Consider the following 21,338-nt stretch of genomic DNA (forward strand, 5'->3'; position numbering starts at 1 on the left):
AAGACACCCGTCGAAGCCTGTCCTTGTCCCCGCCTACTTACAGTCTGACAAACCACATGGGAAAATGGTGCAGTGGGAAATGGAGAATGAGGATTAGCTTTGAACTTCAGAAACTCTCACCCAGCTACGGTTCCCAACCCTCCAGGATTGTCTTGGAGTCTATAGGGGCTTGTCTATACTACCTGTCGGATTGGCAGGCAGCAATCGATCCAGCGGGGGGTCTTAGTATAGATGCAATAAATTGACTGCTGAGTGCTCTCCTGTCGATTCCAGTACTCCACCACAACAAGAAACGCAAGCAGAGTCGACGGGAGAACGCCAGCTGTAGACCTACTGCAGTGAAGTCTCTTCGGTATGTGGATCTAAGTACGTCAACTTCAGCTACGCTATTCACATAGCTGAAGTTGCGTATCTTAGATCGACCTCATGCGGTAGTGTAGATAAGCCCTAGGAATTAAAGATTGATCTTTCATTAAAGATTGTCATGTGATGAAACCTCCAGGAATAGGTCCAACCAAAATTGATGCCCCATCACCCAATGATCTTTAACCAACTGTCTAGGTGCATTGGTGCTGGAATTAAAGGTGTGTGTGTGTGTGGGGGGGTGCTGCTGCACCCCTGGCTTGAAGTGGTTTCCATCATATATAGCAGCAGTTCTCAAACTGTAGGTCAGGACCCCAAAGTGGGTCACATCCCCATTTTAATGGGGTCACCAGGACTGGCATTAGACTTCCTAGGGCCCCGAGGCCTAAGCCTGAGTCCCACTGCCAGGGGACAAAGCTCAAGGGCTTCAGCCCTGGGTGGTGGGGCTCAGGGTACAGGCCCCCTGCCTGGGGCTGAAACCCTTTGGCTTTGGCCCCGGCTGCCTGGGGTGGTGGGGTCAGGCAGGCTCAGGCATGGGTCCCCCCTCCTGGGATCATGTAGTAATTGCTGTTGTCAGAGGGGGTTGCGCTGCAAAGAATTTGGGGACCCCTGAGCGGGTTTACAGTGGGGACGGGTTCAATGGCTCTCAGCACCCCCACTGCACAAACTGTCCCGGCACCCCTGTGCGGGGGGGCTGGGGCGGTAACTACAATAAAGCTCCTAAGGTGGGGGGGCTGCCCCTTTTTCCCGCGCCCCACCCTGACAAGCAGCGCCGCAGAGGAAGGGGGGGGGCTCCTCTCCGCTGGGCTGACCCAAGCCCCTTTGCCATTGCTGCGGGCGGCTGCTCCCCGGCCCTGCCGCAGCGGGCAGGCTCTGCCTCTCCCGGGGCCCCGAGCCCGCTCTCCCGTCCGGCCGCGGCGCAGCTCCCCGGCCGGGACTGACGGGCCCGGGCAGGCCCCGGCTGGGGGCGAGGGGACGAGACCCCGGACGCAGGTGCCTGGGCAGCGGCCGCCGGCCCTGGGACGCCCCTAGCGGGCAGCGCTCTCCCCGCACGCAGCCCCGCGGCAGCCCGGCCCGAGCCCCGCGGCGGAGGGCGATGGGCGATGGGCGGAGCGGGGGCCCTGCCCAGCCGGCTGCCGCAGAGCGATAACTCGCCCGGCGCGCGGGCCGCCTGCACGGGAGGAGATGAAATTCCCCGGCTCCGTCCTCGTCTCCCTGCTCCTCTTCGTGGCCGAGACGGGCACCGCCCTGTACCTGAGCAGCACCTACCGCTCGGCGGGGGACCGCATCTGGCAGGCGCTGACCCTGCTCTTCGCCCTCCTGCCCTGCGTGCTGGTGCAGTTCAACCTGGTCTTTATCCACCGGGACGTGAGCCGCGACAGACCCCTGGTGCTGCTGCTGCACATCCTGCAGCTGGGACCCATTGTCAGGTGGGTGGCGGGCTGCTGGCCTGGGGGAGGGGGGGCGAGTCCTGCCCTCCCTATTTCCTTCATTAGAAAGCATCACCGCGCCCTTCCAGCCACCTCCACTGCTGCGCGCCGGGGGCTCTCCCTGGGGGCTGCCCAGAGCGCACGAGTGCGCGAGTCCCTCGAGCGGAGCTATTCCTCTGGCGCCCTGGAGAGTGGATCTTATTCTCTGCGTCTTTTTCGTTTTGAGTAGGCTAGCGAGCTCTCGGCGTTTGTGCATCATACACGCGGGTGCAGCGGTGTGTACGTTTGCAGTGTATTGCACATACTGGTATGTGTAACATTTGCCTAGTCTTCAGATTTGTGTTTTAGATACAGCTGTGTTCCTGAGATGGGAGCACAGTTCCCTTTCTGTATTTGAGACACAAATATGTATACATTCTCTCTCGTTACGCATCTCTGTTGTGTATGTATAGAGATGCTGCTGGTAGGTACAGCCATGTCTATCCATATGAACTAGATCTGTGCATGTTGTGTGTTTCTTTGCACAATCTCTCCCTCTCCAAAACATTAGTCTGTTGAATTTTTATAGCTATTCTATCCTAGGGGCTGGAACTGGAGTTGGGGGGTGGGGGGTCCATTATATACGGGTTTACAGTTTGGTTCAATGGTTCTCAGCACCCATCCCCCATAAAAATTGTTCCACCCCCCTCCCCCATTCTATTGGTATGAAGCTGACTGAGGCTGCTGTGTGCTTATGCACCTGCATTAATCAAAGTAACACTAATGCTGTACACTATGCTTTAATTTTTATTTTTTCAGTCTCTCAGGAATGGTCATGTTGCTGCCCTGAAAGCAAACACAGGGAAAGGGTGTGGTATCTGCCAACGTTCAGAATCCACAATCTTAACACTTAGCACTGACGAAAATAGGTTGTGAGGTCCCCCCACAGAGGATGGAAATAAAAAAGGAAGGCCAGGTGGCAAGCAAACAGTTTTCTCTCCTATACAGTGAGATCCTCACTGAGGCTATTGTTTTGATGGAATCTAGAAGCTGTTTTCTGTTTGTACAGACAAGGCCCATTTCTCTAAAGTTGCTTGACTCTTTGTGAATGAGATAAGCAGTTTGATAGTTGTAGTGACTGGGTAAGTTATATCTTACTGCAAATTTCTGCATACGTAGTAACATAGATCCAAATGACTTCACAGGAGCAAAGGGAAACTCCTAGAGTGGCTTAATTTAAATGTTTTATGGTAATGATTCCAGTCATATTGTAGTATTTATAATTCTCAAGGCTTTCACTTCTTCCAGAACGTGTTCTGTTTGACAGGAGAGCCAAAAATTCCACTTGAGATATTGAGTTGAAAGTGCCATTTGAAACAATATTAGAAAGAAGAATATTTAGATCATTTGATATAAGCCCATAACAAAATATTTGCTGTTTTTCTTTTATTTGTGTGACTCTTTACAATGTCTTTATCTGTGCCATACATGCTGGCTCTATCACGCCATTGTATACTGTTGATGATAATGCCATTGTATACTGTTGATGATGATGCCACATCATTTTTCAAAAATCAACGAAAAAGAAAGAGACAGAAAAGGAAATAATATTTCTATATGGAGAATAAAAGGGATTTCCTCAAAGATTTTAAAACTTGTTGAAAACTCTTCTGTAAATTTGGTTGATTTTGTTTACTTGTTGATTTGATTTGTATTTTAACGAGAAACTGTCAATTTAAACTTGACCCAAAATTTAAGTTTTCTTATGCTAGATTTTCTAAAACCTAAAACCAATAGCAGTATTTCCACAATAAAAAAATTGTCAATGAAATCAAAGTGAAAATGACTATGAACAGAAACCAATCTGACTTCATCAATTTTCAATCCCTAAGCTAAGAGACATGCAAAAAAAAAATAGCTTAAACAGTGACATGTAAATCAAAATTTAAAAAATTCTGTGGGTGAAATCTTGGCCCTATTGAAGTCAATGGGAATTTTGCTATTGATATCAAAGGGGTCAGGATTCCTCCCCCCTCTTTTAATTATCTGTAAGTGTTTTAATAATAAAGCTAAATAAATGTTTGTTTACAACATGTGAGTCTTAAATTATATTATGTGGTATGCATTCTGCAATGTGTTGTCAATACCATAATGCAAGTAATTAGCATGGACCTATAGAAATATTGTCCTTTCCATGGAGGTTGCAGTGTTCCTGTATTGCTACACTCTGGAACTAGATAACCAGTTTAAAGACAACCTAGAAATTTTGCAGCATGCTTTTATCATATATTTCATCATTTACATAGAACGAATTGATAACCTCTACATTCTCTAGAGACATGGTATTTTCACTCATTATCAGGGGTGAAAGTAACACCAAAGACTTATCGGTACGGGGGACCGGCTCCAGCCCCCGGAGGGGGCAGGGCCTCAGACAGAAGAGGCAGGGCTGGGGTCAGCATCCCCCAGCCAGCCCTTCAATGCTGCCTGGCTTGCGCCATCTGGGGCTCCAGCAGTGATTTAAAGGGCCCGGGGCTTCAGCCGCTGCTGCAGCAGCCGGAGCCCCAGGCCCTTTTAAATCGCCAGCCCCAGGGCAGCTGCTCCTTTTGTGCCCCCCGTCGTGGCGGGGGTGGGGCAAAAGGGGCAATGACATTAAAGCACTCCCCAGCTAGAGTTCAATCACCATCTGTTGGAGATAGTTGCTGAGCAGCTACATGCTATTGTAGGCTGTCTCATTATACCATCCCCTCCATAAACTTATCAAGCTCAGTCTTGAACCCAGTTAGGTTTTTTGCCCCCACTGCTCCCCTTAGAAGGCTGTTCCAGAACTTCACTCCTCTGATTGTTAGAAACCTTTGTCTAATTTCAAGTCTCTTTGCATGGCAGAGTGATCTGCTGCCTTGTTTTAGAAGAGGTTTTTTTCCAACTCTATCTCTAGGAATTTACAAACTGAATAAAATAAATATACTGTAAAAATTCAAGGGTCGAATTGGGATAGAAAAAAGAAGTAGAGGTACTCTTCCAAGGGTTTGTCTCCACTTACCATGGACTGATGCTGCAACGATCGATCCACTGGAGGTTGATTTAGTGGGTCTAGTAAAGATCGCTCTTCCATCGACTCCAGTACTCCAGTGGAACGAGGAGTATAAGGTAAGTCGACGGGAGAAACCCAGTGCAGTTTAGACACCGTAATAAGTCAACCTAAAGTATGTCGACTCCAGCTACATTTTTCATGTAGCTGGAGTTGCATAACTTAGGTCGACTTAACCCTGTAGTGTAGACCTGCCCCAAGTTCTGCTCCAGTACCAAACTCTGCCCATTTGAGAAGTCAAAATGAGACGCCACTCTCACTAGCTGACGCTGACGTACAGCATATGATATGTGTGCTCTGCTGGGCACTTTAAGTTTGGCTCACTGGCTGACGCTCAGTTCACATTTTGAAGGTTTTCTTTGTAACCTTCAGAAAGGTTAGAGATTAACTTTCCTTCTTTTATTTATTTATTTATTTCCACATGAAAGCTCAGATGCTGGAGCACAAGATGGCAGCCACCTGGAAAAAATACTGGCTTGCCAAGCTACAATGATCTAGCCCTGTTTGGTTCCTGCACATGACAGAATAAGTATATTTTATAAACCTGCTTCTTGTGTCATCCTCAGTACCACCTATATTAGCTAGACATTTTCTGTCACAAAATTACTTACAACAGGGACATCGTATAGCTAGCAGCCTTCCTGTTCATGGAGAGAATGTTTGTGTTATGAAAGAGCATATACTTGCCTTTTGCCAATTTTAATTTTCCCCTCTGTAATAGGAACAGTTTGTCTATAAGCAGTCAACGTGATTTGTAGAGTAATATTGCCAATATCACCCAGTGACCTGACTCCAGTCTTTGAGATATAGGCAAGTCTGAGAAAGGAGACATTTCAATGTAATTGACTGGGACGAAGTAACTGCAGGACATTGTCTGGGATTTCTGTGGCACTTCAGGTTGATGTCATGCTTTGTGAATGCAGTTATTCCGTTGAATGCTTGGAAAAGGTACTTACACTTATTTAGAATTTTCTTCTTTGAAATGGAGACACTTTTAACACCTAAACTGAAGGAGACTATAAAAGCAAAGTGACTTAAAAGCATTTCAATGGAAGGTTTAATGTTCTTTTCTGGAGAAAACCTCAAATTGCACTTTGGCCAAGTAAAATCTCATCCAATTAACTGATTGTCTCTTTGTTCTGTGTTTGTACAGACCACAGCATAATGGTACACGACTAGTGCTCCCATGTACTATTGCAGTACAGATAATTAGTAATCAGAGCTATCACTCTGGGATTCATGAAATTCTCCCTTTATTATTTGTACCATAGTGATCAACTCTCCCAAACATTGCCACAGGTGGCACCCAAGAGAAAAGGGACTAGATCAGGGGTTCTCAAACTGGGGGTTGGGACCCCTCAGGGGGTCATGAGGTTATTACATGGGGGGTCGAGCTGTCAGCCTCCACCCCAAACCCTGCTTTGCCTCCAGCATTTATAATGGTGTTAAATATAAAAAAAGTGTTTTTAATTTATTAAGGGGGGTCGCACTCAGAGGCTTGCTATGTGAAAGGGGTCACCAGTATAAAAGTTTGAGAACCACTGGACTAGATCCACAAAGGGGTCTTAAGCTGAACATTACAATGTTTAAATGTTAGGCAGCATGCTACCTAGTAGAATCAACAGCCCAAAGTAAGGTGCTCAGGCTCTCTATACATAACAAGCAGAAGAGTGTTAAGCACCTAAGAATGGGATCTGCAGAGGCTAGTGTAAGTGGGGGAATGGTCCCGCTATTGTGGGGAACTTTCCTGGTTTCTGCACTACCCCGGTGAAATGGATCTGAGTCCTCGCTCCCACTTCCTTTACCCAGAGGCCTCCCTGCCCTTGAGGACCCCCCCTTCCACTCTCCTGTCTGGCAGAGTCCTTGTAACCCCAACAAGACTGGGCCCAAGATTCCTGGGGGGCTCAACCCCCAACCTTGCTGTGGTCACCTAGGTCAGGGGCTAGGTGTCCCCACTCCGGGGTGCTCTCTCTGCACTGGATGCTTTCCTGACCCACTGATCATTACATATGATTTAAAGTAATACAGTTTATTTAATTAACAATTAGTTTAAAAAGGAATCAGGAAAAACGAGAAAGGTTAAAGGAAAACGCATCACGTTGCTCTGTGGCAGGGATCATCACAAACAGTGTCTCTGGAATGTTAGGGCAGTTCACAGTCTGTTCCTTGTAGGTCCCAGGCCTCCTTCTCAGGCCCTGGCTGGGCTGCAGGGACGCTGCGGGTTGGACACTTGCTCTGGCAGTGGCCACACGCTCTCAGGCTCTAGGTGGCAGGACCCTTCTTCCCAGTGTCACCCCCACCCTGTCAGGGTTACGATCCCCCTCCAAGTCTGGCCTGCAGAGCCTCTTGGCAGAGGCATCTCCCTGTGCTGGGACCACTGCCCAGGGTCCCCATCACTCTCCCCAGCTGCTCACCATACCCAGCTCCAGACTGCCCCACTCTGCCTCCAGCTCCCTGGGCTGCTTCTCTGGCCCCTCTGGCTCTGGTTGCTACAGCTCTGCTCCCAGCACAGGGCTGCCCTGCAGGCTGCTTCTGTGACTCTGCTCCCAGCTCTGACCTGCTTCCTGGGCTGCTTTTCTGGCCCCTCTGGCTCAGGTGGCTGCAGCTCTGCTCCCAGGGCAGGTCTGCTCACTCTGGGCTGTGTTCTGGCTTTGGGGCTGCAGCTCTGCTCCCCAGCTCAGCTTGGGCCCCTGCTCTCTCCTTAGCTCAGCCCCACTCTGTCTCATCAGGCAATTCCAGCTCATACGGAGGACAGGACTCCCCCTCGCCCCCGACCTCCTGACTCCCTGATTAGCCTGCCCTGTCAATCAGGCTGACCTGGAGCGTTGGCCTCTCCCCATTGCCCCTGGGGACTGTCAGTCTCAGGGTCCTGATTTCCCATCCACCCTTCCCCTTTTGGTACTGGGAGCTAACCAAAACACCCCCACTGAATGTTAGTAAGGGGATAACAGTCCCCTTACACTAGCAAGCTGAGCAGGAAGCTGCCTAGGTTAGCCACTAGGAAATGCAGAGTAGAGAGGTGTGTGATAAGGCCACATGCCTTAAGGGACTTACACACATAAATCTGGGCTGGAGGGAGGTGTCTCCCTCTGCTAGGGATTCACAGCCAATTTCCCCAAAGTTAGGTGCCTAAGCCTTTTCTCCTGGAGGGTGGGAAGGAGTTCCTCTCCTCCCTTATAATTTTTAGCCCAGTGGTTAGAGTATTTACTCAGGCTGCGGGAGATATAGGTTCAAGTCTCCCATCTACTTGATAGAGAACAGAGACTTGAGCCTAGGTTTACCACATGTTAGGTGACAGCCCAAACCACTGGGTTATGGGGCTTTCTCAGGCTTGCCTCTTAAAGCTGTTCCATTTTATATAAATAATTTAATATTCATTGGCTCAGGAACTGCAACTTAGGTCTCCCATGCGAGTGCCTGTGTGTGTCATTGTCCTGTGACAGTTGGCTCCTTTCTGTTTGTATCTGTTCTGAACTGTGTCTGTTACAGCAAGTACAATGTGTAGGATGGGATTTTCAAAAGCACTCATTGTGGCTGAACTGTGTTCCCACCGAAATCAATTGGAGTACTACAGGCTTCAGTGGAAGTAAAGTTAGGCCTGTATAGCGTACACTCCACCCCTACTGTTCATTAAGTTCTAATATGGGCCTAGAAAGGGGTCAAAGTTCTTACGAGTCACTGGCTCATCAGGCTGACATGGTTAAGGCACATCAGTTCCCTAGCCAACAGTATACAATGGCATGATAGAGCCAGCATCACATCCAACCACCTTTGGCTTCTCTAACCTCATGGAGCAACTAGGTAAATGAGAGGTGGCCTTTCGGCATGAGCTCAAGCAAGTATCAAACCCACAACTTTTAGGAGTGTAGCTGAGCATCTGAACCACTCAGCGACTACCACACCTCTTCTAAAGTGGTTACCTGGTTACAAATTGTCTGCAGCAGGGACTACCTCTACTTACACAGTAATAAACAATTCTCTTGCAAAAGGCAAAAAAGGATAATACAAAGGGCTTTTATGCAAAACACTGGTGAGCAAATCCTGGTCCATTGAAGTCAGAAGTACAAACTTTTGGTACTTAACGCAATAGAAAGAAATTAAACATTTTGTTTGTGTACAAAACTGTATCTACATAAACACTGACAGAAAAGAAGCAAGGAATTCACTACAGTTGGGTGGTTTTCCCATTCCATGAGAATTTTCAAGATGTGGAAAATTTTTCTGCTTCTGAGTTGATATGAAAAGTCAAAATGTCAAAAAAAATCATTAATTGAAAATCCAAAATTTTTTTGGATCAGGTCAGTCAGAATGTTTTGTTTCAATAATTTTGAAACATTTCATTTCAATTTTGACATTTTAATTTATATATATAGCTTAAATTAACTTTCATTTCAAAACAAAAAGTCATTTTGAACCAAAAATTAAATTTTTTAATCCAATTTCAACAATTTAGAAACTTAAAAAAAACCACAGGAAATTGTTCAAAACCCACCCTTTTCTGCAAATAGTTTTGGGTATCAACGAATCAGCATTTTCCAGAAGAAAAATTCTTTTGCTGAAAAATTCCCCTCTGGCTGTAAAATTCACGTACTACTACAATCAGAGAAATGCCTGCTATACCCAAACTTAAATGTGGTGAACTGCAAGAACAAAAGATAGGCGCCTTTGGAAATTTCAGCTTGACAATTTGGAAGCCCAATACCCACTAAAATTCATGGGAATTGAGTTTCCATATCGCACAGGCAATTTTGAAAATATGAGCCTGAATGGTTTATTAAGTGTTGGAATTTAGGCTCCTAAGTTACATGGGTGCTTTAAAAAATATTACCCATAGCTGAGCTTAGTGCACAGTTAGCTGTGATTTTTGTAGTGATTAGTCTAATTGTGCTTATAGTGTATTTAGCATTCATGTGTGACTTTTCTCTTCATTTGCTGGCCCCAGCTACTAACACTGGGATTGTAGAATAGAAGTTGTGCAAGGGGAATGAAGAAATGCTGCTTACTTTCTGCCTCATGGGTTGCTTGTGATTGGGACAGGAGCTAGGTCTGTGTGAAGGAAGAAAGTAACTCAGGCCCAGATCCTCAAAGGTATTGAGACACCTATCTCCCATTGAAATCAATGGGAGTTAAGCACGTAAATACCTCTGAGTATCTGGGACTCAGTCTCCAAGTGGAAGGATTGCAGTAATGCTCTCTCAGGGGTGAGGGGTAGACGTCAATTGCATTTTACTAGAGAAAAGGTACCATTAATGCTTTAGTGGTGATACACAGAAGCACACCAGGTATGGACAGTCTGGTTCAGAGCATTTGCTGTCATGTGTTGCCTTAGTTGTGGTTCTGATAGGGAAACAGTGTGCCAGTTTATTTAAAAACAAGACTCCTAACCCCACTCCTGTCCCTGTGAATTAGAGAGTCCCAACACAACCCAGAGAACAGAAGTTTTAGTTTGCTTCTTTGAATATTCCTGGTCTACCTGACCAGCAGGCACTCTTCAAAAGCCTAAACTCTTCTACAGTTCATTGTTAAAATGTTTTATTTGGGACAATGGTGCATTCTCAGTCATGGGTTGTTTTTTTAAAACATACAGACTTTCCAGTCAGCTTCAAGCTCTAACAGACATTACTCTCTGGAGCAGCCCACTGGAATATTAATATTAATACAGTTGTAGTTTGCTCACCAACAGAAGTCCCTTCCTATCTTGCTGCTGATAGGGCTCAAAGGAGGAGAGGCATCATCACTGGGATAATCTGAGCTCTTCAATATATTTTCTAACTAGTCATTTAAAGTCATTTGTCTAAAAAAAGCTAAAAATGGCTGAGAATTTAAAAACTGGATGGTAACAGCCTACAAATTCAGTGATGATTCAACCTGGTGATGACCCATGATTACAGTTCTATGGGAAGTATAAGTGAGGGTGGGCAAATGAGTGTGTGGTGCTGGGAAAGTAGTGTTACATTGTGGGCTTGGCAAATGTGGGGTATATGCTGCAGTGAGGGGCTATATGTGTTCGGGGGCTTTTGTGAGTCCTGGTTGTGGTATTGGCAGGTGATTTTGAAGAACGGTGGCAGTTGGGCCAGGTAATCCACCAATGAAATTGTTGCATACAAATTAGCTATAGAGTAAGGGTGGTGATTGGTTGAGTTACCTGAGATTGCACAATGGTCTAGGATTCTTGGAATGGTATAGATACATGCCTTATTGTAGCTGAAAGCCCATGCAGTTGAATAGATATAATTCATAAAGTCAAAATGGCTGAGACCTTTAAAAATTATATGTTAACAGACCACAAATCCTAGTGATGATTCAGACTGGTGATATTCTTAACAAAAAGAACTCTCCACTATGCTTGTAGCTGTTTCAATTGCTTCACACTGACTCTCAGATATTTTAAGCCTGAGTGACACGCAGACAGAGTGACAATCCTAGAGTTTTATTATAGGTAAGGCTACGTTTATGTCATGGAGGTCATGGAAGTCACGGAATCCACGATTTCCAGAGACCTCCGTGACATTCTCTGTTTCAGCCCCAGGGGCTGCAGGACTCTGGTGCTGGCAGCCAGTGAGGCCCTGGCAGGGTTCCAGCGACAGGCAATAGCAGTGACAAGCGATGGGGGGGCCCCCCTGCAAAGTTCCAGCGATAGGTGACAGACTCCTGAGGGGGCCCTCCTCAGGGTTCCAGCGACAGGCAACAGCCTCGTGCGGGAAGAGGGGGATGCCTTGGGCGAACGGCTGGGGTGTCCCGTTTTCTCTTTAGGAAATATGGTCACCCTGCAGCTCCCAGCCACTGTAGGTGGAGGGGAAATCCTGCAACTCCCAGCCACCACGGTTGTGGGGGGAACCATGGAGCCGCGGCAGCAATAGTCACAGACAGGTCACGGCTTCCATGAATGTTTGTTTATTGCCCGTGACCGGTCCATGACTTTTACTAAAAATAACCATGACAAAATCTTAGCCTTAATTATAGATACTGAATTGTAATAGTAGTAATCTCCACTGGCTGTGGGATGTACTGGTCAGATAATGCACCTGTCTGTCTGTCATGGCTCCTTGCTTTCAGGTTGGGACATATAATTCCCCATCACAAATCTAGAACTCAGATGACAGCTACTTATAATTTGGGTCATTAATAAAATCAAAGGCTTGATCCTGAAAATGCTTACCCTGGTGAGTAGACTCATGGATCCGCAGACCACAGTTTGAGAACCTCTGGTATAGGGTAAAAGCACACAAAAGACCAGATTTCACGGTTTGTGATGCATTTTTCATGGATGTGAATTTGGTAGAGCCCTAGTCATAACACAGTAAAGTTGGGGAATAAATTGGTTATCAGAGAGCAGGGCACACAGTATTAGCAATTGTGAAAATGGGCTTAGAATGTTAAGACTATTGGAAGACCCTTGATTTTTTTCTATCACTCTTTATCTGTTGATTTACTTCCAGGTGTGTGGAAGTCTTTTACATTTACTTTCATGCGGGGAGATTTGAAGAGCCTTATGTCAGCATCACCAAGAAGAGGCAGATGCCTAAAGATGGACATTCAGAAGAAGTTGAGAAGGAAGTGGGCCAGGCTGAAGGCAAACTGTTTACACATAGATCTGCCTTCAGCAGGGCATCTGTGATCCAGGCTTTCCTCGGCTCTGCACCTCAGCTGACACTTCAGCTGTATATATGTGTCCTGCAGCAGGAGATCACGGCAGCTAGAGGTATATATAGTTTGTGTCCAATCTATATATTGGTGGAGTGAGAATTGGAGGATCAGAGGTTACTCTCTGCTGAGCTGCCTACCTTTGCCTCAGCTGGAGGAACAAGTTTGAAACAACTTCATTTGCTGGGCACATTCCAGTGGGTTTCAGCCAGCTGTTACTTTGTACTGCACCCAGGTTCTCCTCTACCCTATCAAATTTTGATTGAAAGCACTTTTGAGTGCTGTATAAAAAGCAATCTTGTAGATCATGGCAGGATAAGGAGACAGCTTATCAAGGAGACAAAGGAACTGAGCTATATTTAAGGAGAAAAAAATTGCCCTGTGTTCCCCATTAAACACTTGGCCTGGGTATATGGTAGAGCATATTTTCTCCATGCTGGAACAAAGAACTACTCCTTTAAGAAATAAAATGAAATACATACAGAGAAAACTTAAAGGATTTCTTCTTCCTTGGTAGACCTTGCGTCTGCTGTGGCACCAAAAGGACATGGGCCTGTGCTTCCACAGCTGACGTTCTCTAAGGTTCAGTCAGGTAGGAAGAGGAAGGATTTGGGCAGCTGTGTGAGCTTTAAGTGGCTGCCTCAGCAAAGGTGCTTCCCTGCCAGATTACTGAATGGCTCCTGTGGCTGAGAAGCCCAGGCAGGCTACGCACCTTTGTGTTTCGCAGCTGGGGAAGCCTCGAGAAGAGCCCCATGTAACCACTTATTTGAATATTGTAATTTATCTGCAACTTGGGGAGAGGGCAGGTATGCACATGCAGGTTCTGGCTCACTAGTGAGGACAGTTGTGATGGCGGCAGCCAGGGGCAGCTCCAGGCCCCAGCACGCCAAGCGCGTGCTTGGGGTGGCATACCGCGGTGGGCGCTCTGCCGGTCGCTGGGAGGGCAGCAGGCGGCTCCGGTGGACCCTCCGCAGGCACGTCTGCAGGAGGTCCACCGGAGCCGCGGGACCAGCGACCGGCAGAGTGCCCCCCGCGGCGTGCCGCTGTGCTTGGGGCGGCGAAATTGCTAGAGCCGCCCCTGGCGGCAGCTGTCATCTCACTCAGGGCCGTCCCTAGCTATTTTGGTGCCCTTCGCAGCCCCCAGGCCTCTGTGGGGTGGAGCTGGCTCCAGGCCTCTGCGGGGGGTGGGGCTGTGTGGGGCCCTGCCCCAGGCCTCCAGGAGGAATGGGGGGGCGGGGAGCTGGCCACTTCCTGCAGGAAGTGGGGTGACCTGGCCCCAGCCTGCTCTGCGCTCCCGGCTCCCAGGCTTGGGGAAGGTGGGAACCGTGCCCCAGCACTTGGCAGCGGCGTGGCTGGGAGCCAGGGGAGCGGAGCAGACTGGGGCTGGGTTGCTCTACTTACTGGTGAGTGCAGGCTCGACTGCTTCTGGAGTCCTCAGGGGAGTGAGGGCAGGGCTGGGGTGGGGAAAGGGCGGGGCGGGGGTGGAGCAGGGGCGGGAGCCCTGGGGAAGAGCCAGAGCAGGGGCTGCAGCAGCACGCAGCTGTGCAGAGCACCAGGAAATGTGGTGCCCCAAATTTCCTGGTGCCCTACGCAGCTGCATACTTTGCGTATGGGTAAGGATGGCCCTGATCTCACTGACTCATTAAGTATGAAATGTAGGTTTAAGTTGATGGTCAGAGAGGCAGATGATTGTGCCCCACTGACCATCAACTGACCTCTTGTCATTTTTATTACACTTCTCACCTGTGTTGCATGACAGCATGCAACCAGTGTGGTCTGTCGACTGAGCTGAAGTGTTCATTTCGGATGTAATGGGCACTTCCCCCATCACACTGTATGCTCCTTGTATCACCTCGCACAGAAAACAAGTAGGCGGAGCTGACTGTAGACTAGGACCTCCCATATGGCAGGTGTGCTGATGCTGCTGACAAAAGATGCTTTAAAAAAATTCAAGTCATAGTCTGTGCGTCCAGCAAAGCTATGTGTCTACGACCCCATGCGCATAACTTTGCATTCTTTAGCAATACAACAGTGCTGATTTAGAGGTGATGCACCCTAGTTACAAGGTGCAGCTCAGCATGCAAAGAGATTGAAAGAGTGAAATTTAGACTGATCGAGTTATGGCCAGGTGTACTGCAAGCACACAGCATACAGGCTTTCCACACATATCTGTGAAAGTACCTCACTGCTGACTGGCAGCAGCCTGCTTTTCCATGTTGGGAGTACACACTGAATTTTTTTGACATTATGACATAGTGAAATGGTCACAAGAGACTGGACTAAGATCACTGAACAAATTACTTATTCAAAGCTAGTCAATTAGCGTTTGGCAATGCTACTTTTTAAACAGCCAAAACGAAGTTTCCTTTTCCAGGCCTCGCAAAAGCAATGGATTTACTTGTACAGGGAACTGGATTTTCACAGTGTAATGTCCATTACCAGCATGAATGCATCTAAAGCAGCTGGCACTGAGGAATTAATCAGCATATAGTGATATTATGTCATTTTAAGCAGCTGCCAGCTTTATTTTTAAAGGCACCCAAAGTGCTTATTTAGGCACATAGCTGTAGATTATTGAAAGACAAAGCATTGCTCTGGCTACTTCATTGTGCCTGACATCTAAGATGAATTAATCACATGCAGGATGAACCATGGCATGGGGATGAGAACAGAATGGAAGTATCCTGCGTTGAGCAACATAATTAGCACTTGGGCTCCAAGTGCTGATCTGCAGATGTTGTTTGCTTCAGAAAGGTCATCTGGGTTGTTTCTCCCCACTAGTACTGTTGGCTGCTAGTCACTGTCACCAAGAAGAAAGGCTCTGTCTTGGGTCATTAAGATTGATAGAGAATAACAAGTACAATGACAATTGATATGTTCATTAAAACCAAATGGTCAAGAAACTTCACAGAGTTCTAAATTGCTGATTCATAAACAAATTCCTCCACTCAGGCAAAGACAGCAGCTACCATGCATGCCACATCCTCCCCCTCCACGCCTGGCTTTGGAGTGGCCTAGAGCAGATAAGTGTCACTATATAATACTGAATGAAAGGGACTGACTGATTACTTGGAAAGCATTGCACCTGCATCTTCACAGACAGCTATCCTTCTTTCAGACATTTGGGTCTTATTTCTTTGTAACTTTCAAATCTGGACTTAAACCCATTTTAAAGAGGTTGAAAGTTGGCCAGAGTGCATTTGTTTAGTTTGTAAATTAAGGTAATAATTGGAGATATACCAATTTCCCAGAACTGGAAGAGACCTTGAAAGGTCATTGAGTCCAGCCCCCTGCCTTCACTAGCAGGACCAATTTTTGCCCCAGATCCCTAAGTGGTCTCCTTAAGGATTGAGCTCACAACCCTGAGTTTAGCAGGCCAATGCTCAAACCACTGAGCTATCCCTCCTCCCACCCTAAATTAATGCATTTTGCCATGGGTGCCTCTTCTCATAAGCTGGAATACTGAGGAGGACCTAAATCAAGGACAAGAAGGACTTTCTTAAACCGAGAGTTAAATATGGTGCTGTTTATCTGCTCACAGCTTATTTTGTTGAAATTGTTCGGTTGAATGTAGTACTTGTAAAAGGTACCACAGTGACGTGGGTGATAGAGGGAATGTGGGTGTACCATGGTCTAGTGTTTAGAACAGGGGGTTAGGAATCAGGAGGCTTCAGTTCTGTGCATCACTCTGCTGCTGATTTGCTGTGTGTCCTTGGGCAAATCATGGAATGTCTTTCGTCTCAGTTTCTTCCTCACTTGTACAATACTTACCCAAATTTATAAAGTGCTTTGCAGAGCTCAAATAAAGCTTCATGAATTAGTCACAGAAAGGCTCATGGCACAGGCTGTAGCACATCAAGGTTCTCCACACACCACATCACTCCACTAATTCTCCATGCCCCAGTACTTCATCTCCTTGCTTAGACTGTCATCAACAGAGTTAAAATAACCTGCAATTACTGTATATTTTGACGGGATCATCTCTTAACTCCCTTACCCTGGATGGACGGATGGATTCCCTACTGTTATAACAGCTTCTTTTGAAAAAGATTTTGTTAAAGAAGGTGGTAATTGTGACTATAACTCTTAGTTCACCCTTGTTTTTAGTGTGCAAGTTTGGTAGGGAGAAGGGCTCCCTCTGTAAGGGTGATGTAGTATGTTTTGACCACAATTGCTAGACTCTGTTTCCTTCTGAGGAGAGTGGGACAGACATTGCTTTCTGCTACTTTTCTGCTCCCCTCATCCCCCAATCCTGGGGCTGTCCAGGAGCTGGTTTAGCCCTTGGCAGAAACTGGAATAACCTCAGAGGCTCTAACTTGTGCTGGCAGGAACAACTGCATGGGGGCCATTTTGTCAGCCGTGGATTGCCGGAGCACAGTGCACTCTGGTGATGCTCCCACCCACTGTGACCACACCCCCTACGTCAGTGAAAGGACGGGGTCAGGAGTAGGTGGTGTAGAATGGCTGCATACGACCTAGGGATTCCACTAGAGCAGTGGTGCCCAAACTTTTCTTGTGGCACTCTCCCGCTGACCAGTAATGGCCTCTGTCCGCATCTCCCGCCCATTACTGCACAGTTGGCTCAGCAGAGGAGCTTAGGTTGAAGGTGGAGCTGGGGGCATAACTGGGGAGTGGGGAAGGAAATGGGGCTAGAAGTGGAGCTGGCCTGGGGGTGGAGAGCGAATGAGGGCAGAACTGGGCTGGGGGCAGAGCTAAGGTTGCCAGGTGTCCGGTTTTCAACTGGAACGCCCAGTCGAAAAGGGACCCTGGCAGCTCTGGTCAGCACAGCTAACTGGGCCACTAAAAGTCCAGTTGGCTGTAAATGCCGTCAGCTTCACGAGGCTTCCAGAAGCAGCCAGCATGTCCTCCGGCTTCTAGGCACAGGGGTGACCAGGAGGCATCGTGTGCTGCCCCCGCCTGTGAGCTGGCTCCTCAGCTCCCATTGGTTGGGAACTGCAACCAATGGGAGCTGCGGGGGCAGTGCCTGCAGATGGAGGCAGTGTGCGGAGTCCCCTGAACGCTCCTGTATGTAGAAGCCAGAGGGACATGCCAGCCGCTTCTGGGAGCTGCTTGAGGTAAGTGAGACCCCAAACCTCCTTCTGCACCCCAAACCCCTGCCCCAGCCCTGAGCCCCCTCCAATGTTCTGAACACCTCAGCTCCACCTCCAAGCCTAGAGCCCCCTCACACACCCCAACCCTCTGCCCTAGCCGGGTGAAAATGGCAGGGGTGGGGCAAGGACGTTCGGTTTTCTGCAATCAGAAAGTTGACAACCCTAGACAGAGTGGGGGCAGAGCGGAGCTGTGGTTGGCACCAGAGCAGAGCTGGGGCTGGGGCTGGAGCTGGGCTGGAGATAGAGTGGAGCTGTATCTGGAGTTGGGGAGCTGGGCTGGGGGCAGAGCGAGGCTGGGTGGCACTCTCCACCCCCTGTGAGGGCTGGCCTGGGCCCCACTGCACCCCCCCAAAAAAAAAACATTCCTCCACACTTCCTAGGGGGCATGCCCCACAGTTTGGGGTCCACTGCCCTAGAGAAGGGAAGTCCCCGGCTCCCCTGTTAAAGCAGCTTTCCAGTTGCTTTGTACTATCTGAATGTGTTTCATTTAACATTTGCTAAAACAGAAGGTTCTGATAATCTTTTCTTTTCCCAGGCATCTTCATGGTCCTTTCTCTGCTGTCGATTGTATATGGTGCATTACGCTGCAACATCCTTGCCATTAAGATTAAGTATGATGATTATGATGTCAGTGTGAAAGCTGCAGCCTACCTCTGCATATTCCTCTGGAGAAGCTTTGAGATTGCCACCCGGGTTGTAGTCCTGGTCCTTTTCAGTTCTGTGCTTCAAATCTGGGTCCTGCCTGTGGTGCTCCTGAATTTCTTTGGCTTTTTCTTTTACCCCTGGATTCTCTTTTGGCAAAGCAAGTCCCCTTTCCCTGAAAACATAGAGAAGGCGTTGACCAGGGTGGGCACGACCATTGTACTGTGCCTCCTCACCTTCTTGTATGCTGGCATTAACATGTTCTGCTGGTCAGCTGTGCAGCTGAAGCTAAATGATCCTGACTTAATTAACAAATCCCAAAATTGGTACCAACTGGCTGTATATTATATGCTAAGGTTCATTGAGAATGCCTTCCTCCTCTTGCTGTGGTATGTCTATAAAACAGACGTCTACCTGTACGTGTGTGCCCCTTTATTAGTCCTGCAGCTGCTGATTGGCTATTGCATGGCCATCCTGTTCATGCTGGTGTTCTATCAGTTCTGCCACCCATGCAAAAAGCTCTTCTCATCCAGTATTTCAGAAGGTTTGCTGTCGTGTTTCAAGTACCTCTTCTTTGCTTGCAAACCACCTAAGGCCACCGCACCTGTGGATAAGGCAGACTTGAAATCACCGGATGGTATTGGTGATGATGCACAGGCCAGCTGTAAGACAAATGAGTCTCAGAATGGGAATCCGCATCAGAGTGTTTCTTCCAATGCGTAAAGTGGCTAGTGGAAAGCAGGCAGAACTGGAAAGCTACTGCACACTTACCCAAAGCATTGTGTACCTTGGACTCTGAGCCTTGTTAATTTTTCTGCCAGTGCAGCTGTACTGCATGGGTACTCTGACATGCATATGCATACGGCACACTTGACACACGTACACATACAGCAACCACTGTCTGTGGATTTATATTACATGGTGATTCCACACAGAGGTTTGTCATCTGCTTAGTCTGAAATCTTACAGGAGACATCTTTAAATTGTAGCAAAATGGACCTAACCCTGGTCTGATTCATTCAGGAGGTCTGAGGAGAATGAGAAGACCTAGGAAATGCAATATGTAGAGAGTGTCATGAGAGCAGGCCATTTCAGCATGGAAGCTGAGCATGGTACTGGACTGCCTGGGAATTGTAGATGATTAGCTGTGGTCTAGCTGGTTTTCTGCTTTTGAGAGAATCAGTTCTTACATCCTGACTGGTGCAATACCATACCACAGGCCTTGGTGACATCAGGATTGAACTGCTGCAAGGCATTCTATATTAGGCTGCCTATGACGCAGGCCAGTTCCCTACTGCTGGTATTGGAGCATGATTATTTCTGAGAATGGCCAGAGGGCATTAGGCTGATGCACTCTTTCACTGTCTGCATTTGCTGCTGCTTACTTTGCTGATCGAGTTTAAAGTATTCATTGTAATGTTTAAAGCCTTGAATGGATGGGGTGTCGTGTACATTACCAAACACCCAACATAGTGTGTCTGGAACCATCTCTAACTAGAGGCAGAGGCATATCAATTGGTCGTATAGCAGCAGAAGAAATTCAGCCCATCTTTTTTATTTAATGTTATGTTTTGGTTATCAGAGCATCAGTATTTTGGACTGCCTTGCCTTGTTGGCTTCAGAAGTGCCACAGATTTGGGTCCTTTTAAAAGAGGAGCTTAAAGACTTTTTCGCACAACATCACCTTAATTAATCAAAATGATTTGTGTGCTTCATAAGGTGCTGAGAACGCTCTGGCAGCTGGGCACCCCAGAAAGACAGTTTATTCAGAGCATTTTAAAAAGAGGTTTGTTTTGTTTTAAAATGCAGTACATTGACTGCAAGTCTGAAGGATGCATTCACTTATTCAGCCTTTCATGTTTGATTCAGCACCTTGTGTTTGTCCTGAGCCTAACACACTGTGGGTGCCACTGGAAACAAAGGATAGGAATTCATTCATTGGAATCCCTTTTACCATTCATTGGCTAAGTCTCTATTCTGCTTTAAAGTATACCGTGACGTCCTTGAAAGAAACGATGATATCAATGCACCTGTATCAGAATTGTCATGAGATGGGAGTAGGGGCAGAACATGGCAAGTTGCGCTTGCACCTAGAATGCTGCAAGAGTCTGAGCTCTTTTTATTACTGGATGTTTTCATGCTGCAGTTGCACAGTGTAGCTATTATTTTTTTTACTTTGGTCTCTGTGTGTGTGTGTGGCATATATATATATATTGAATAGCTCATTACATTATGAGGTGGGATAGTGTAAAGGCTTTCTTGGCATGAGTTTGGCATGGGCACATGACTCACATGTGGGGTTGACACCTACTCTTTAAATGAATCCACTTCCCCAGGTAGGTTTTGAATAAGTTCTTGGGGAGACTGCAATATTTCTGTGTAAAGAAAAAAACATTCTAGATCATTTGCAGAAGTTTCTTAAACAATGAGTTAGAGGAACAGATGGTGAAAGCTGTAATTGTCTTCAATGGAGCTACACTGATTTACACCACCTAAGAATATAGTGCAGAATTTTTTTTCTTGGTCCAAGCCTGTACAGTTGGACCACACAGGGGTGTATTTTCCAACTTACTGTAGAACCTCAGAGTTATGAACACCAGAAGTGACCAGTTAAACACACCTCATTTGGAACTGGAAGTAAGCAATCAGGCAGCAGCAGAGACTAAAAGAAAAAAAAAGTAAATATAATACAGTACTGGGTTAAACGTAAACTACTAAAAACATTAAGGAAAAGCAGCATTTTTCTTCTCATAGTACAGTTTTGAAACTTTACCAAGTCAATGTTCAGTTGTAAACTTTTGAAAGAACCATAACATTTTGTTTAGAGTTACGAACGTTCAGAGTTACAAACAACCTCCATTCCCAAGGTGCTCGTAACTCTGAGGTTCTACTGTACTTTGCTGAAGTTGGGTGTCTAACTTCATATTTAGACACCCAATTGATGACAATGAAAATCATCATTAGGTTCCTGAATACCTAAGTAGGTGCTAATTTAGCACTTAGGTCTGACATTTCGCCCCTTGGCAATTAAGGCAGTTTAGCTTAGCCTGAAGAGGGATATTACTTCTGGGGAAATTC

At 47.0% G+C, this 21,338-nt stretch overlaps 1 protein-coding gene across 1 annotated transcript; it reads left to right on the plus strand.

Moving 5' to 3' along the window:
* The first annotated feature begins 1,439 nt into the window (after window positions 1–1,439).
* Window positions 1,440–20,890, plus strand: XK (X-linked Kx blood group). Its single transcript, XM_039509491.1, has 3 exons — window positions 1,440–1,793; window positions 12,303–12,565; window positions 18,154–20,890. The coding sequence occupies exons 1-3, from the start codon at window positions 1,549–1,551 to the stop codon at window positions 18,981–18,983; spliced, it is 1,338 nt and encodes a 445-aa protein (XP_039365425.1). The 5' UTR covers window positions 1,440–1,548; the 3' UTR covers window positions 18,984–20,890.
* Window positions 20,891–21,338: the final 448 nt, after the last annotated feature.

This window comes from Mauremys reevesii, linkage group 1 (assembly GCF_016161935.1).
Source record: "Mauremys reevesii isolate NIE-2019 linkage group 1, ASM1616193v1, whole genome shotgun sequence".
Taxonomy (NCBI): domain Eukaryota; kingdom Metazoa; phylum Chordata; order Testudines; family Geoemydidae; genus Mauremys; species Mauremys reevesii.

Excerpts from the sequence above, each read along its gene's own strand:
- XK (XM_039509491.1), top strand. The coding sequence starts at position 1,549 with ATGAAATTCCCCGGCTCCGTCCTCGTCTCCCTGCTCCTCTTCGTGGCC. Across the intron at positions 1,794-12,302 it reads CAGCTGGGACCCATTGTCAG|GTGTGTGGAAGTCTTTTACA; the intron begins GTGGGTGGCGGG and ends ATTTACTTCCAG. Across the intron at positions 12,566-18,153 it reads GGAGATCACGGCAGCTAGAG|GCATCTTCATGGTCCTTTCT; the intron begins GTATATATAGTT and ends TTCTTTTCCCAG.